The 15,506-nt window shown below is 38.5% G+C and overlaps 1 protein-coding gene across 1 annotated transcript in view; it reads left to right on the forward strand.

Annotated features, from left to right (window-relative positions):
• Positions 1–229: 229 nt before the first annotated feature.
• Positions 230–15,506, forward strand: part of SOGA1 (suppressor of glucose, autophagy associated 1) — a 45,503-nt gene continuing 30,226 nt past the window's right edge. Inside the window, exons 1-2 of the mRNA XM_015813788.2 lie at positions 230–444; positions 8,598–8,756. Coding sequence (XP_015669274.1) covers positions 247–444; positions 8,598–8,756 — 357 coding nt within the window. The 5' untranslated portion in view covers positions 230–246. The remainder of the gene's footprint in view (positions 445–8,597; positions 8,757–15,506) is intronic.

Consider the following 15,506-nt stretch of genomic DNA (forward strand, 5'->3'; position numbering starts at 1 on the left):
GAATATCATTATTATTGTTAATGCACCAACCTAAACTTGTTCTATTCCCCTGATCCATTTTAACATACAATAATCTGTATCAATAGATAATCAATACATACATATAAATGCACTGTAGCTGTTTCATACACAACTCACTCCCACTCCCCAGTATTCCCAGGATGCAGGCTTGGTTACTTGTCTTACCCTTCCTTTGATCACGCTGTTTGTCTTTCCCAGGATGAGATTGAGGAACTACGTGCAGAGATGCTGGAGATGAGAGATGTCTACATGGAAGAAGATGTCTATCAGCTACAGGAGTTAAGGCAACAACTGGATCAAGCTAGTAAGACTTGTCGTATCTTACAGTATCGTTTGCGAAAAGCAGAGCGACGCAGCCTTCGTGTTGCACAGACTGGCCAGGTGGATGGAGAACTCATCCACAGCCTTGAACAAGATGTCAAGGTAAGCCTGCATTTGCATTTTTTTTTCTTCATTAGAATGGAGAAGTCAGTTGAATGAACCTGGGATATAAGAAGTTGCTTTCTCTTGTGTTAAACTATTGGTTTTAGAATATAAGGAATGGATTTGTACTATTTTTAGACCATTGCCTGTTCAGTCTAGTATTTGTTGGCATCTATCCAAGATCTTAGACCAAAGGCTTTCTCCCTTCAAATGCCTGAAATCCTTTGGTCTGATATAAGAGGAATTGAAACAGAATTTTTCTCCGTTCCAAAGTTGTTGGAACAGTATTGTTTTTTTTCTGAGCTACAGTAACTTCAACTAGGTGCTTATAGTAAATTTAATTTCACATTTTAGAAAAAAGAGCTTCATGTGGAAATCTTGTTGAGAAATTAATCTGGTGGTATATCATTCTTAAAGTTCATTGGAGATGATTACTTGGAAAATTTGTTGTATTGCTGTAGTATTTTAGTCACTTCTCACAAGAAACCATGAGACTTGGCTTCCTTTGAATAAATATAGTTCACCTCATTCTCATAGAGCATGTATAGATATACAAACGAGACTGGAGTCATAGTAAAATAAAATCAAGTCATTGGAAATTTGAAATGCATTTATGGAGTGGAATATCTTAAGTTTTGACTTTTGGGTTTTGTGATATTCAGTTGGACAATCTATGAATTATGATGGAGGACCTGTATCTAAGCTGATTTTCCATTGCACATGATGCTGTCTGATACTGAAGGCAATGTTTCTCTTTTTGAAAAAATAATCCATAATGGTTTTCATACAGTCCTGAATGGGCTATTCTGAAAATGCCTTGCAAGCCATTAAATTACATAGTTGAACATTAATTTGATACTAGGTTTTCCCCACAAATATACTCAATTGTAACTGGACTGCTTCTTCTCTCTCCAAATTCCTTTTCCTTGCTTATAATCTCTTCATTTCACAGTTTCTGTAGTCCTGGAGATAGAAACACCATGGAAAGGTTATTAAAACATGACTCCTTGTCAACTTCAATTAGAATCATGAAAACTAAGCAGCTGACCAAAGAGGCTGAATCCCTCCTTTGAGCTGCTGGAGGATCTTCATTCAGGGTGATTGTGCAGGCCAGCTGGATAGAACATATGTTGTTTGGTGTGGCACAGTTTTGTTGAAGGGCATGAGACGGCAACATTCTCCAATGGAGGAATGCTTTCTCTGTATTTGGTTAGTAGTCTTGCTCTTTTTCTGGCATCCTGGATACAACTCATTTACCTAATGATATAGATATTCAACAGGTGGTGGAAATATAAACTGCTGTGGTAGAAGAAATTAATTCAGCATTCCCATGGTGGGTAGCATGATTGAAAGAGAAAAAAAAATATGATAGACTAATTAAAGAAGCAACAAAGCTTATATCTTTGGAAGCTCCTTGTTCAATGATTACAAACACAAGAATGTTGAGCTTCAGATCTTTAGTGGGTGAAATCTCTAAGTCATACCTTCTTCCCAAACAACACAGTTGCCTGTTGCACAAAGGAGTAAGTCTGCTGCCAAGTAGCCCAGGCGCCAAAAAATGACTGCTCCTAGAAATTAAGCTTGCATCAATTTGCACTGATCTATACTCTGTGTTTAAGCCTAGATTGAATGTGCAAACTAGTAATCAGACTATTGTTTTTCAAACCTTGAATAATCTGGAACATAAACTAAGTCTCTGAAGAGAGAAAAATATTACAGGTATTCAAACGTTTGTGCTGCCATGAATTCACATATGAATGCTAGTCATGTTAACCATGGAATCAGAATAACAAGAGTTGTAAGGGACTTTGGATGTCTTCTAGTACAACCCCCTGCTCAAGCAGGAAATCCTATACCATTTCAGACAAATGGTTGTCCAAACTGTTCTTAAAACCATCTAGTGATCCATTGTTTCTTGTCTTGCCTTCTGGTGCTTTGGAAAATAGGTTGATCCCCTCTTCTTCATGGCAGCCCCTCAAATATTAGAACACTGCTATCATGTCACCCTAATCCATCTTTTCAATAGACTAGACAATCCCAATTCCTGCCACCGTTCTTCATACGTTTTAGCCTTTAGCCCCCTAATCTTCCTTGTTGGCTAGTATGGCAGATAGTTTTAGACAAGTCATCATCTTCCAACTTTACCTCCTATTTATAATGTAAGATGATATTTCTGGCTTATAGTATCTTGTACTGAAAGGATGTTTGTGAAAGTCTAACACTTTTGGCCCACCAGGATAAATGTAGGAAGTCTGCCCAAAGACTTCAGGCCATAGGTAATCCCCAAGAGGACTTGGGAACACTCTCTAAAGCCTCTCCAAAATTTGTCATTTCTGTCATAATGTGGTTTACTTGCTTCTGGCTTTATGTGTTGGGTCAACTCAGACACTTTGGTTGTAAACTATAGTTTATGTCCTAGCAGCATTGTTCTTTTTCATTCATAGGTCAGTGCAGTGTGCTATTTTATCCTGTGTGTGTACTTTTCTGTAATTTTAATTCTTTGTAAACAGTATGTATATGTTCATTGTATCATCACATCAGAATTAAAGTTTAATGTAGTATAGAATTTAGTTGTATATTTGCTATATCCAGATAGCCTGCCATGCATTGTAAATTTTAAATGCATAGTAGTAATATTAAAAAAAACTGACATTTATTTTATAATAACTTTAAATAATGCATTATTTTAATGTGTTTGCATGTTTAATGTTATTTAATGGATATTTATGGATATTTAATGTTTAATGTAATTTTAATGTGAGAGATTTAAGAGTGTCACAATTAAAAGGTAGAAACATCAGAAAAAATGTAGTTGATGTTTGAAATATGAATGTGTTAGTTCATTCTATACCCACTAAAAGTGATATAAAAGCAAATTATAATCTCATTTGTAATATATCTAATTGAGGTTTTTGAAAATGCTAGAAATGTAGAGGTGTCAAATTTTTTATTAGCTACAACTAGTGATTACAGATTTTAGTATTTATGTAAGCCTGTTGGAATATCTTGCATTTGGAAACAACATCTAGGATTTAAAATGTGCTATTTTCTCCATAAAACCTTTTGTTTTGCCCATAATGGCCAATCCATGGGATGGTTCTTTTCAGAGTAGAACATGGGTGGATAATGTCCTATGTTTGTCTGGCTGCATTTTCCCCCTTTCTCTTTCCCTAGAGCTTGTAACAGCTGCCTTCTGGTTGTCTCAGCTTTCACTGTGATCAAATGTTCTGCTTGAAGAAACAGGAAATAAGTGGAACAACCCCCATCCTTTGGTATTGCTAGAGTTTCATACTAAGCTGATTCTATGGAAATAGTTATCATTTGATTTACCCCTCTACTAGCTCAATTTTCAGTTCTCATGATCAGGATGTGACTATGGAATTTGTACAAATAACTGCAGAGGGTGAAGTACAGACCAATTTCTTCTCCATCAGCTGCAGAGCCATGGTAGGCTCTTTTTTCTCTGCCGGATCCTTTCTTCTTCCCACCTGTTATGGTGCAATAATCCTCCACTAATGTCTTCACTGGAAGATATTTGCTTTTAATCTGACGACCTTATTCAAGACATTGCACTTTAAATACAGAGGACTTCTTCAACTTCTGTGCTTGTACTATATTCCAAGCATACTATTTTCCTATTCTTCTTCTCCTTCTTTTAAGAAGGAGGCCCTGCGAGACAGCCCATAGGGTTTGGGGGCTGACCTAGTAAAAATAGCGGACTACCTTTCTAATTCCCTTGAAACTGTCATTAGGAAAACTTTTACAGCTCTATCTAATCAGAGAAAACTGACAAACAAAGTGGATTTGCCACGAAATCTGGGAGAGATAATCACAGTTTTGAAATTTTACAAATTTCTCCTTTTGAGTGATGCCTCAGAAATACTTCCTGAATCTATCCCTATCAGATCTCAGCAATATGAGTTCATGGAGACAGAATATAGTAGCCCAACAACTGTCATCTTGTGGGACCAATTAATTGTCTCTACATTATTTATTTATTTATTTATTTATTTATTTATTTATTTAATTATATTTTTACCCCGCCCTTCTCCTTGCGGACTCAGGGCGGCTAACAGCCTAATAAAAACAAATACAAAACTACTACCATTAAAAACATAATTAAAAGGAAATATTAATTTGGCCTTTGTTATTTTAAAAATTATTTTAAAACCCAACTAAAATTACCCCTTAGGCCAGTCCTGCTAGCTTAAATAGCCATGTCTTGAGGGCGCGGCGGAAGGAAAGGAGATCAGGGATCACCCTGATCTCTGGGGGTAGTTCGTTCCATAGGGTGGGAGCTCCCACCGAGAAGGCCCTCCCCCTGGGGGTCGCCAGCCGGCACTGTCTGGCTGACGCCACCCTGAGGAGACCCACTCTGGTGGAGCGTACCGGCCGATGGGAGGTAATTCTTGCCTTCTGGAATGTCCCCTCCCAAAAGTTTCATATGACGTCCACCTGTATATGGTTCAGGAAATTAGTGAAGACTTAACTTGTTCTTCCAGGCCTTAGGAACAGGTTGATCATGGAGCCCCCTTTTTTGTTTTGTTTTGCTTTTTGTACTTTGCTCTTTGATTTGTTGCATTTTTTCCTTTTAATAAGCTAGTTATAAGTTGCCCAGAGTTGGAAATCCCATAAATAAAATAATAATAAAAAGTACAAATAAATTATGGAATAAAACTGACAATCAGTATACATAATCCATGCAGTGGATGCAATACCCATCATTAGCATTAATCAGGTAAAATGGCAGGATTGCTATAATATTTGTCAGTTGTAATCCTACCAGTAAGAATGTATTTCTGTCACTCCTAACAAAAAGTGATATTGAACCTTATTACTCCAGTATTGAAGAAAACTACTCAATGTTTCTATAAATTGCATTAAAATGAAGTCAGTGCTTAATCTGATATAATTTGGTACTTGAAAAAGAAGAAAAATATGAACACTCCATTTAAAGGATGCATAGAAAGGATAAAAATAAAACAGAGACAATCCAAACTCAGAAATAATTTTGGAAGTTGTACAGATAGATGGAGTGGGAACCAGGAGGGACAGAAGGCAGCAGTCATTGCCATAGGGGGGGAAAACCCATCCCAGCTTTGGTTGGCAGCTTGGCTGATGCAACCAATGTGACTTATGGGCTCAGTGGTGTTTCCTAGGCTCCCTGCAGTGGTTTCCTGCTTTATTGGCAGTATTCTTCATTGAGACCAGGATCTAAGAATCTTGAGAATAAACTCTGAAATTTTACCATCTGTTCCTTCTGCCTCTTGCTTTCACTAAAAATATTTTTTGTGGAGAGGATAAAGTTAATTTCTTCTTTCTCAGTGAGGAGTGTCTTTTCTTTCTCTGCAAAGTGAAAAAAATAACATCTATGCCCTTAATTATCAGAGAGTCTGCATTGTGCTTATGTTATTGCTGAAGAATTCAAACACTAGCTATCCACAGTGGCCAAAACACAATATGTGAGATGTGCCAAAAATGTTTGTGAACATTCAGCAGAGATGACACACTGTGCTGCTTCTTGGTGGGTGTGGAAATATATTATTTATTATATTTATATCCCATCTTTTCTCCAAGAGCTCAGGGCATGGGAATGTCTTTTCATTTTACTCCTACAATGAGAGAAAGATAAGCTGGGTTGAAACTAAGAGATGGCCTAAAGTTATCGAGTGAATTTGGCTAAGGGTGAATTTGAACTTGAATCTCTCTAGTTTTAATTCAGCTTCTTGACTACAACACCAAGCTGCTTCAGAGATATCTAGAGAATTAAGGGGATGACCTCTATTGAGACATCCTATAATTCCTTAGATGAAGGAAATAACTCTACCACGGTTCTCACATTTTAGGGTCAGGAATATTAGATGGACAGAGGTTCTGTTGATGATCAGCAGATTCAAATTAGTGTACTTTTCCCCCCTTTTAGGATTAGCATTAGGATGACTTTTTCCACTTAATGTAATGTAACAAGAGTAGGAAAGTGGTATCATTAACATACACATTAGCATTCATCCAGTTCCCTTAGTTCCATAATTTGCCCTTGGTCAGATCCTTCTTCCTTACTCCTGGGGCATTTAAGGAGTTGTTTTTGCAGGCAAGTACTGTGTTTCCCCGAAAGTAAGCCCTACCCCCAAAATAAGCCCTAGCTTGATTTTGGGGGGTGGGCCTAATATAAGTCCTATCCCAAAAATAAGCCCTAGTTTTGGGGCGAGGCGCATGCCTAAAAATCAAGCTAGAGCGGGGGTGGGGGGGGAAAACTGCCCCACATGCCCCGCATCCACTTACCATTGCAGCCAGGCCTCCCATGAATCGATACCTGCCTCGCCTTGCCAACCCAGTTCTTCTGCACCCTCTGGCCTGCATTTAAGGCCTCTGACAGCGAAATGCAGGTCGGGGAGTGCCGTGCGCATCAATGCGGAGCTCCATTCTCAGCTGCAGAGGCATTTACTTTGGCCGCAGAAGAAGTGGGCCTCCTGGTGAGACCGCCGTGAGGTGAGACTGTGGAAAAGACACTCCCCGACAATAAGACCTGATGCCTCTTTTGAAGACAATCAATGAGTGAGTGAGTGAGTGAGAAAGAAAGACCGGGTCTTATTTTCAGGGAAACACAGAAGTTATAGTGCCCCAGCCTCCTCTTGAATGGGTAGATTCCCCTGCCCTCACCTGGAATCTGGATGTGATAGAAAAGGAAATCTCCCTTTCCCAGGAATAAAATTTTAAATGAGTGGCTTCAAATCCAAGGCCAAGGGACTTTGAGTGCATGGTGCTAGATTACAACTCCAACCCTGGGGTAACAGAGGAAAAAAATGATTTTTATTTATTAAAGGCAGCATGGTAGAGATTTGAGAGAATAGTTTAGCTGCCACAAATTACACAAAGGTGAGATCTGCATTTTAAAGCAAATACGGATATAGAGGACAGGAACAAACACAAAAGTATATATGCAAAATCCAGTATGCAGCATTGCACAGAAATACAAATAAATCCATACCTGACTAAATGTTTCCTGCCAGATTTTCCTTATTGATTCCTTTCTTATAGGTTTTCTAGATTTTAAGTCCAAGTAACATGAAATCTCTTCTTCAAGGGTCTGCTTCCTGCAAGGGCTCCTGGTCAGAACATGCAAGAACAAAGAAACTACTAACTTCTTTTCTCCTGAATCTCAGCCTCTCATTAGAGAAGACAGAGACTTAGTTGAGAAAAGTTCCCCAACGAGCCAATCACTCTCAATTAAGGGTCAATTTAAGCTACTATTTTGGTCATTGGGTTCTATGTTCAAAACAGAGAATTGTAGTAGTACCGTACTTGTAGTTGGAGTATTCAATGCCAAAACTTCTAAAATCTGTATGCTGGCCATTACTCTGTTCATATCAGTGATTGTGAATCAATCTGTATCTTCTCTATGACACATGAACCTTTAGTTCATGTTCTTCATGCCTTATTCTTTTTTTAAAGATTTCTGATTATGAATCAATCAAATTTCACAAAATAATAGCACTATCAGTTTGATTCCCATTCTATCTGTGGACTGTAAGACATAGGAAGAGATAAACTTGGGAAAGCTTTCATATATTGAAAATAGGAATTTGTGGCTAGATTCCCTATTATTCATATTCAGAGCTGTTTATAAAACCTGCTGATGTATGTATCTGAAACATACTGATGCAGCTTATAAAACATGCTTTAAGTATGACAGTTATATATATGCAACCAGAAGAGGCGCTGTTTATGCATCATTGTGAGTGGAAGGTCTACTCTACAAAAGCTGTAATTTTCTTCAGCAGTGCAAAAGGGCATAACAAAAGTCATGCATTGAACATGCATGCTTATTGCAAAGAAGGAGACACCAAGAGGATGTGAAAATAACTCTATTTCCCCTCCATATTTCCTCTAACTGCAGACATGATCTGTAAAATTAATATAGGCATAGCTCATATATTCCTCTGTTGGTAAGACACACAAATCCTTGGCACATTATTCACAGGCATGACTCACTTGTATGTTTCCTGTTTTAGTGGTTGCTTTTTGTTAATATATGTAAAATACCTAAAACCCCAAGTCTGTATTGGTGCATACATTGTTGATTAACTTGTACCTGTATGTTGTGTATCAGAACTGAGGACTGAGGCTTGCACTGTATTTGACTGTGTCTGTAGGTAGCCAAAGATGTCTCTGCGCGTCTCCATAATGAACTTGAAGCAGTGGAGAAAAAACGGATTAAACTGGAGGAGGAGAATGAAGACTTGCGCCAACGGCTCATTGAGAGTGATTTGGCTAAGCAAGTGTTACAGAATGAGATGGACAAGCTTAGAGAGGTAAGTACATTGGGGGGGGGGGGACCGTTACTTAAACATTTTTATTTACAATTTTTCTTTCAAGGGCTTAAGATCCAGCATCATAGAAAGGACCATGCAGTAGTTAGGCTGAGAAGGAGTGAGTTGTTCAAAGCTGTCCAGTGAGTTTGATATTTGAAAGACAATACCAACCTGGACTTTGTATTTTCAAGCCCAACATTAATGAATATCATTAAGTTGTGGAAGGTTTGACTAGATACTGGAGCACCAAATATCCATCTGTGGTTTGTTCTGACAAAGCTTCAGTGTTGTGATGTCATTCAGATTCAAGCCCCAATCAGTGCAGGAAATAACTGCAGACAGGAATATGTTGGGAAACCACAGTGGATTTCTAAATGGCTCACTATATGAGTCAAAATATAAGATCATTGTTTTGATAGATGACAGTTTAGTAAACCTCTCTCACAAAATATGTATGTTAGTAACTACATTTCTAGGAGAGAAATCACCTATTTCTGCAAATTCCTTAAACACTTAATGTAGTTTCTTTCAGTCTGTTGCTGCTTCTGCTATTTCTGTCTGTGTTCCTAACATATGTACAGAAATTGTTCAAACTGGCAAAAGATGTATAATTCTGACATCTGCAAACAACGGATGAGAATCCAAGATTTCATTCAAGGTTGACGTCTATCAGTGGTTATTTCATCAGATTATTTTCTAGCTTGTGGCTTGGTATAATGGCCTGGCTAACTTACGGTTTCTTTTTAACTTTTCTCTTAATGCAGTGTGTGTTTCAAGAAAGCAACTGGGTAACATATAATGCAGGATAGTGCCTTTAATCAGGGTGTCAGTTCTCCCAGACTCTGTTTCCAGAGCTATACATTGCTTTAGCCTAAATCTCTTTCCTTCTAGAGGGAAGGGCTGTGATGAATGGGTATTCCATTGGCTTCAATATTCTCTCTTTGGTTAGTCTTGTGCTCTGCAGATGGCAAAGGACATTTTAGACTCTTTTTAGGATTAACCAATTGAAATGTTTACTGGGAAGATGAAGTGATGCAAACAGAGAGGCATTGTCAAAGACTGGCATCATTCTAAGAAATTCCCTTCATTCTAATTAACAGAGGGAGCAGCCCTTTCTCCCAATTTAATCAGAAGCACACATATAAAAACAATTATAATTTGCTAGCAGTGCCTTTCTAGAACAAAATGGAAACTTTGAGCCAAGGGTTTGGTTAAGGTCTAAGCAAAATATTAAATACACTAAAATAAAAAGAGTACAGATTAATAGGCCATCTGAATCCCTGTATAAGGGGGAAGAGAGCAGATGGATGTCAGACTAATAATAACTTAGCACCATGCTGTGTTTCTGAGCTGTCAGCAAAACATTCTTCTGTTATCATGATGCTATCCAGATCTATTGACACTGTATTTAGACACTATAATGTTCCAAAGCAACAGAAAAATCAAAATTAATTCAGGCTTGCTGAAGTAATGATGACAGATTTCTTAAACTGGTATGTTTAGCAAATCTTTAGGCTTGGAATACTATCTTAAGGAAGAGAAATGCCTCGGACCATGCAGGGCATTGCCAGAAAAGGAGGTTGAAGAATGGAATTATGTGTAAGATTGGGACAGAAGGCCAAAGGTTTATTTAGCTGCAGTCACAGCAGACATTTAGTATCTGCAACGTGTGATTACTACCCTAGTTGGAAATGGGCCAGGTTTGGTTTGATTTGAGGTATGTGTGTAAGTGTGAATGTGTTTGCATGTTAAGAATTTTTACCAGCTACCTTTGTGTAGGGGGAAACTCCCCCCCCCAAATCAACTATCATTTTCTAGAGCAGAATTCCTTTGCCACCCATTGCCGTTTTTACTTTTAATTCTTTGAGCAAATAAATATCCAGCAAAATTTGCATGCTTTTCTGGAGGTATTACACAACTGGTCCCTACTTTGATGAGGATTATCAATTTATTTAATATTAACAATGCTGGATGATATCATTTGCAAAAAAGGAGTAAAAAACAACACTGAAAGATTTTCTCAAGAAAAACATTAGGAGGAGGAGGTGATGGAGAAGGCCAACAATTAGATGTAGAAATTAATAGGTGTTTACTTGACTCTGAGTGACTCTTCTGATTGCTCTAATTCCAATCTTCTGGATAGGCTTTCTAGAAAGATAGGCTCATATATATTTGTTGAGTTACAACAATTATATTTCAATGTCATCCATACTCTTATTTCTGAGCAGTTCTGAGCATGTTAATGTTATCTCTTGTAAATGAATTATTTATTTATTTATTTTTCAATTCACCCTCATTTCCATTATTCCTTAACTTTATCCTCCTCCTTAATGTATGTCTCCTTCCTACAAATAATTATTTATTTATTTTTTTACTGCAGAAAATAATAAAAATGTATCTGTAGGTCAGTTTTCCTGTCTTTGGCCTTCTAAATGATATTCCTCCATTTCATTTTGATGGTACTTACAGGTAGTAATACATAGCACAGCTGGACAAAGTCTAGATGGTGCTACCATTAGAAGGGCTCACAAGGGTCCGAATCTCTGCACCGAAAAAGGTCTTGTTAATGGCTTCACTTCAGCCTTGGAGGGAAACCTTGTGATCACGTGCCCGTGAAGTGGCATGATGCTTGTAACTCTGAGGACAGGTTGTAAATCATATTTATGAGGCCATCATAACTTTGAACAGTCATTAAACGAATGGTAGTAGCTAGAGGACTACCTGCACTTTGTCCTGTTTTGGGCACCACAGTTCAAAAAGGGCATAACAGAAGAAGGAAGTTCAGAACAGGGCTGCCATGATGGTAGAGACTAGAAATCAAGCCTTATTTGGAACAAATAGTGGATGTAAATATGATTAGCCTACAGAAAAAACAACTGAGAGGAGATATGATAACTATTTCTAATATCTGAAGAATTGTCACACTGAAGAGAGAGAGTGGACTTACTCTCCACTGCTCCAAAGGACACAACCAGAACCAATGGGTTAAAACTACAAGAAATAAGTTTCAGATTAGACATCAGAGAGGGTTTCATGAGTGTATGAGCTGTCAGCCAGGAGAACATGTTGTCACATGAAACAGTGAATTCTTTGTTACTGGAGATCTTCAGACAGAGACTTAACAGTTATCTGTCAGTGATACTCTATTGGATCCAGCACTAAGCAGGGGTTGGACTTGATAATCTTTAGTATAATCTTCTACTCTATTATTCACTGTGTTAATAGTATAGTATCACCAGGAAGATCATGGAGGTGGAGAGTAATAGCAAAGCTCAATTATGCAATTACTGACAGTTGTACAAGTGGTTACTATGATCAGAAGACTGTGTAACCTGAAATCCAGTGCACTGATTTCAGCAAAATTTTGTATTATTCATCTATCATTGATGGATTAATTTTTCTGTTTGAATAAAAACAATTGTACGCTCTTAAGATATTTATATTTTTTCTAGTACTAAATAATGGGATGGGGACTGGAGATCCATTTTTACCTGATTGCTGCTTCAGATTCAGAATTGGGAATGAGACCAGAATAGGCTACACCAGTGATGGCGAACCTTTTAGAGACTGAGTGCTCAAACTGCAATCCAAACCCCACTTATGCATCGTCAGGTGCCGGATGGGTGTGGCCCATTAGGTGGGTGTGGCCCATTGGGTGGGCGTGGTTGCAGTGGTAACGGCAGACTGGGTGGGACTAAAAAGTTCAATCAATCAATTCCAACTTTGCAAGATCTTTTTTTTTCCCGCGAGAAGTTGAACTGATTGATTGAACCTTTTTTTTTTTACACGGTGGCGAAAAGGTTTTATAAAACCCAGCTGAAGGCCTAGGACTGGGGCGATGGCGCCCACGCCCACAGAGAGGACTCTGAGTGCCACCTCTGGCACCTGTGCCATAGGTTCGCCACCACTGGGCTACACTCTTGACCTGCACAAAATGGATAGTCCTCTTTCTGGAGATGAGAAGTTGGCCATGAAATTGGTTAGTGATCTTTTGGCAGCTGCAATAAAAATCCATTCTTTTTTCTTGTTCTACATCAGTTTTTCTCTCTGTAATTGCATATCAACTTGCATGGTTGTATAGGAGAATGTTAGTGGTGCTAGAGAAAGCAGAGTAAATGACTGTGGCCAGCTCAGAAGCCTTATCTCTCTTCATCCATGTTGGATAGGACTGGCAATGTTTCTTTTTGCTTCTCTTTCTAGGCAGCCTGTCCTGCTTATTCATACAATAAGCAATATGAGTAGACATATGACTGGCTTCTGCGCAGCCTGATGGCATGAGCTGAATAGTAAATGGAGAGAGGAGCAGAGACTGCCAGTGAGAGATTAGGGATTACAGGAAAGGGTGGGCTGCTCTATGACCAGACTGGAGTCACATGGTGTGTGCTTTCATAATGTGGGTTGCAATGTGGCATACAGATGTATATTTAGGCTTTTAAAATATTACTATATCACGAAATTGTTATATTTCTTTCCCTCTCTTCCACCTTTCCTACTTCTAAAATGTATTTTTAAAAATTAGATTAGTATTCTTTTGGAAGAAAAACAGATTATGCACTTAAAGCTGTACTGTATATAAATTTGCACACAAAACCCTGTTTATTTCGGTATACCTGATTGTATGTCTTCAGTTCAAATCTTACTGGTAGACCTCATCTTTTTAATTGTAGAAATTTAGCTCTTACATTTGATCCCAATAATTCAACATTGTCTGGTCCATACTTTGCCTCTGGAAATGTGTCTTTTTTCAATTTTCTGTCCAAATTTCAAACTCTATTATATTATTATATTAATAATAATAATAATAATAATAATAATAATAATAATAATAATAATAATAATAATAATAATAATAATAATAATAATAATAATAATAATAATAATAATCCCTCTCATAGTTACTACTATTGAGCAAGATACCTCCTATACTCTACCTGTACATTTGGTTTTTGCCTAAATGTAGAACCTTACTTTTTTCACCATTGAATTTCATTTTGTTAGATAGGGCTCAATATTCAAGTCTGTCAAGATCCTTCTGTGTCTTAAGCCTGTCTTCTGGAGTGTTGACTATTCCTGCCAGCTTGGTGTTGTCTGCAAATTTGATGAGTTCCTCATCTATCCCCTCATCCAAATCATTGATGAAGATTTTGAAGAGCACTGGGCTCAGAACAGAGCCCTGGGGCACCCCACGTAGATACCCCATGTACACACAATGTAGTTAATTTGATTCCAATGTTTATCTGGTGATGTCCAGATATAGTATGTATATTTATTGTTAAAGCAGGCATAGCAAGGTTTTTCTGTGATTCATGAGTCTTACATTATCTTAAATGTATATATTTTTGTAAAGTGAGGAGCTGCATTTTTAGTACTGGCTCCACCAATTACCAGACTTAGTGCATCTTTGGGCTGACCATGTCATCACTTCTAGACCTACTCAAAGCTTTATACTCTTTCCATAGTTAAAACAGTTCTTTCCAATCTAGTGGGGGAGGGTCTTATCACATAGCTCACAGACTTGTCTACACATTACAATAATGTCCAGACAATTTTCTGGGCAACGAGAGAAAAGTGATTTGGCATTGCCTGGATAGGTTGATTCCTGAATAATTTGTGGAGCTTCATCTGCCCTCATCCCCCATTATTCTTAGCTTTACCCCTTCTGTTTTGACCTAACCAACAAGGGTACAATACAGAAGTTCCTACTAGGTTGCATGTCAGGTCTTTGGAGGTATGAGTTTTCTGCTATATCAAGGTAGTAATCCCTCAGGAGGGTGTGTGTATAGAAAATACACACACTCACACAAAATGTTATTTGAAGGTTGTGAGCCAAGCAGTTGGGGAAGGGCTAAGGAATTATGTGTTGATTATTCTCCAGATGGAGGAAGCATCTCTTATAATTGGTCAAATGGTGAAAAAGGCCAATTAATTTTCACACTTACGGCCTTTTGCACCTGTGGCTTCATTTGTTTTGCAGTAAAATATTCAGAAAGATTTGTCTAGGCTTAAGGCAGAAGAGATCTTGTATGAATGTCTGGTAGTAACAATATGATAGTAGTCAAAATCACATTTGTTAGCTTTTCCTATCAGATAAGAATAAATTGCAGCATAAATATTTTGAAAAGATCTAGACAGACAAAGCAATACAGATAGTCCTCAACTTACAATCATTCCCTTAGTAACCGTTCGAAATTACAATAGCACTGAAAAAAGTGACTTACAAACATTCCTCTTACAACTTACAACTGTCACACAGTGCCACAATTCCCACAATCATGTGATCAAAATTTGGGTGCTTGGTCACTGACATATAGTTATGATATGTCAACTCAACCTGTCCAAGACCGAGTGGCTGTGGTTTCCGGCGTCACGACATAGCCAGTTGGCTCCATCCCTGGCTATCGGGGGCGAGTCATTAGCTCCCGCGGAGAGGGCCCGCAACTTGGGCGTCCTCCTGGATACTCGGCTGTCTTTAGACGACCATATGACAGCCGTGGCTGGGGGGGCTTTTCATCAGGTTTGCCTGATACGCCAGTTGCGCCCCTTTCTGGATCGTGACGCTCTACGCACGGTCACTCAAGCCCTCGTTGTTTCCCGCCTGGACTATTGCAACGCTCTCTACATGGGGCTCCCCTTGAGGTGCACCTGGAGGCTCCAGCTAGTTCAGAATGCGGCCGCGCGGGGGATCCTGGGGGCCTCTAGATACTCCCATGTAACACCTCTCCTGTGCGAGCTGCACTGGCTGCCTGTGGC

Source organism: Protobothrops mucrosquamatus, unplaced genomic scaffold, assembly GCF_001527695.2.
Source record: "Protobothrops mucrosquamatus isolate PMUCROS unplaced genomic scaffold, P.Mucros_1.0 scaffold194, whole genome shotgun sequence".
In the NCBI taxonomy this organism is placed as follows: domain Eukaryota; kingdom Metazoa; phylum Chordata; class Lepidosauria; order Squamata; family Viperidae; genus Protobothrops; species Protobothrops mucrosquamatus.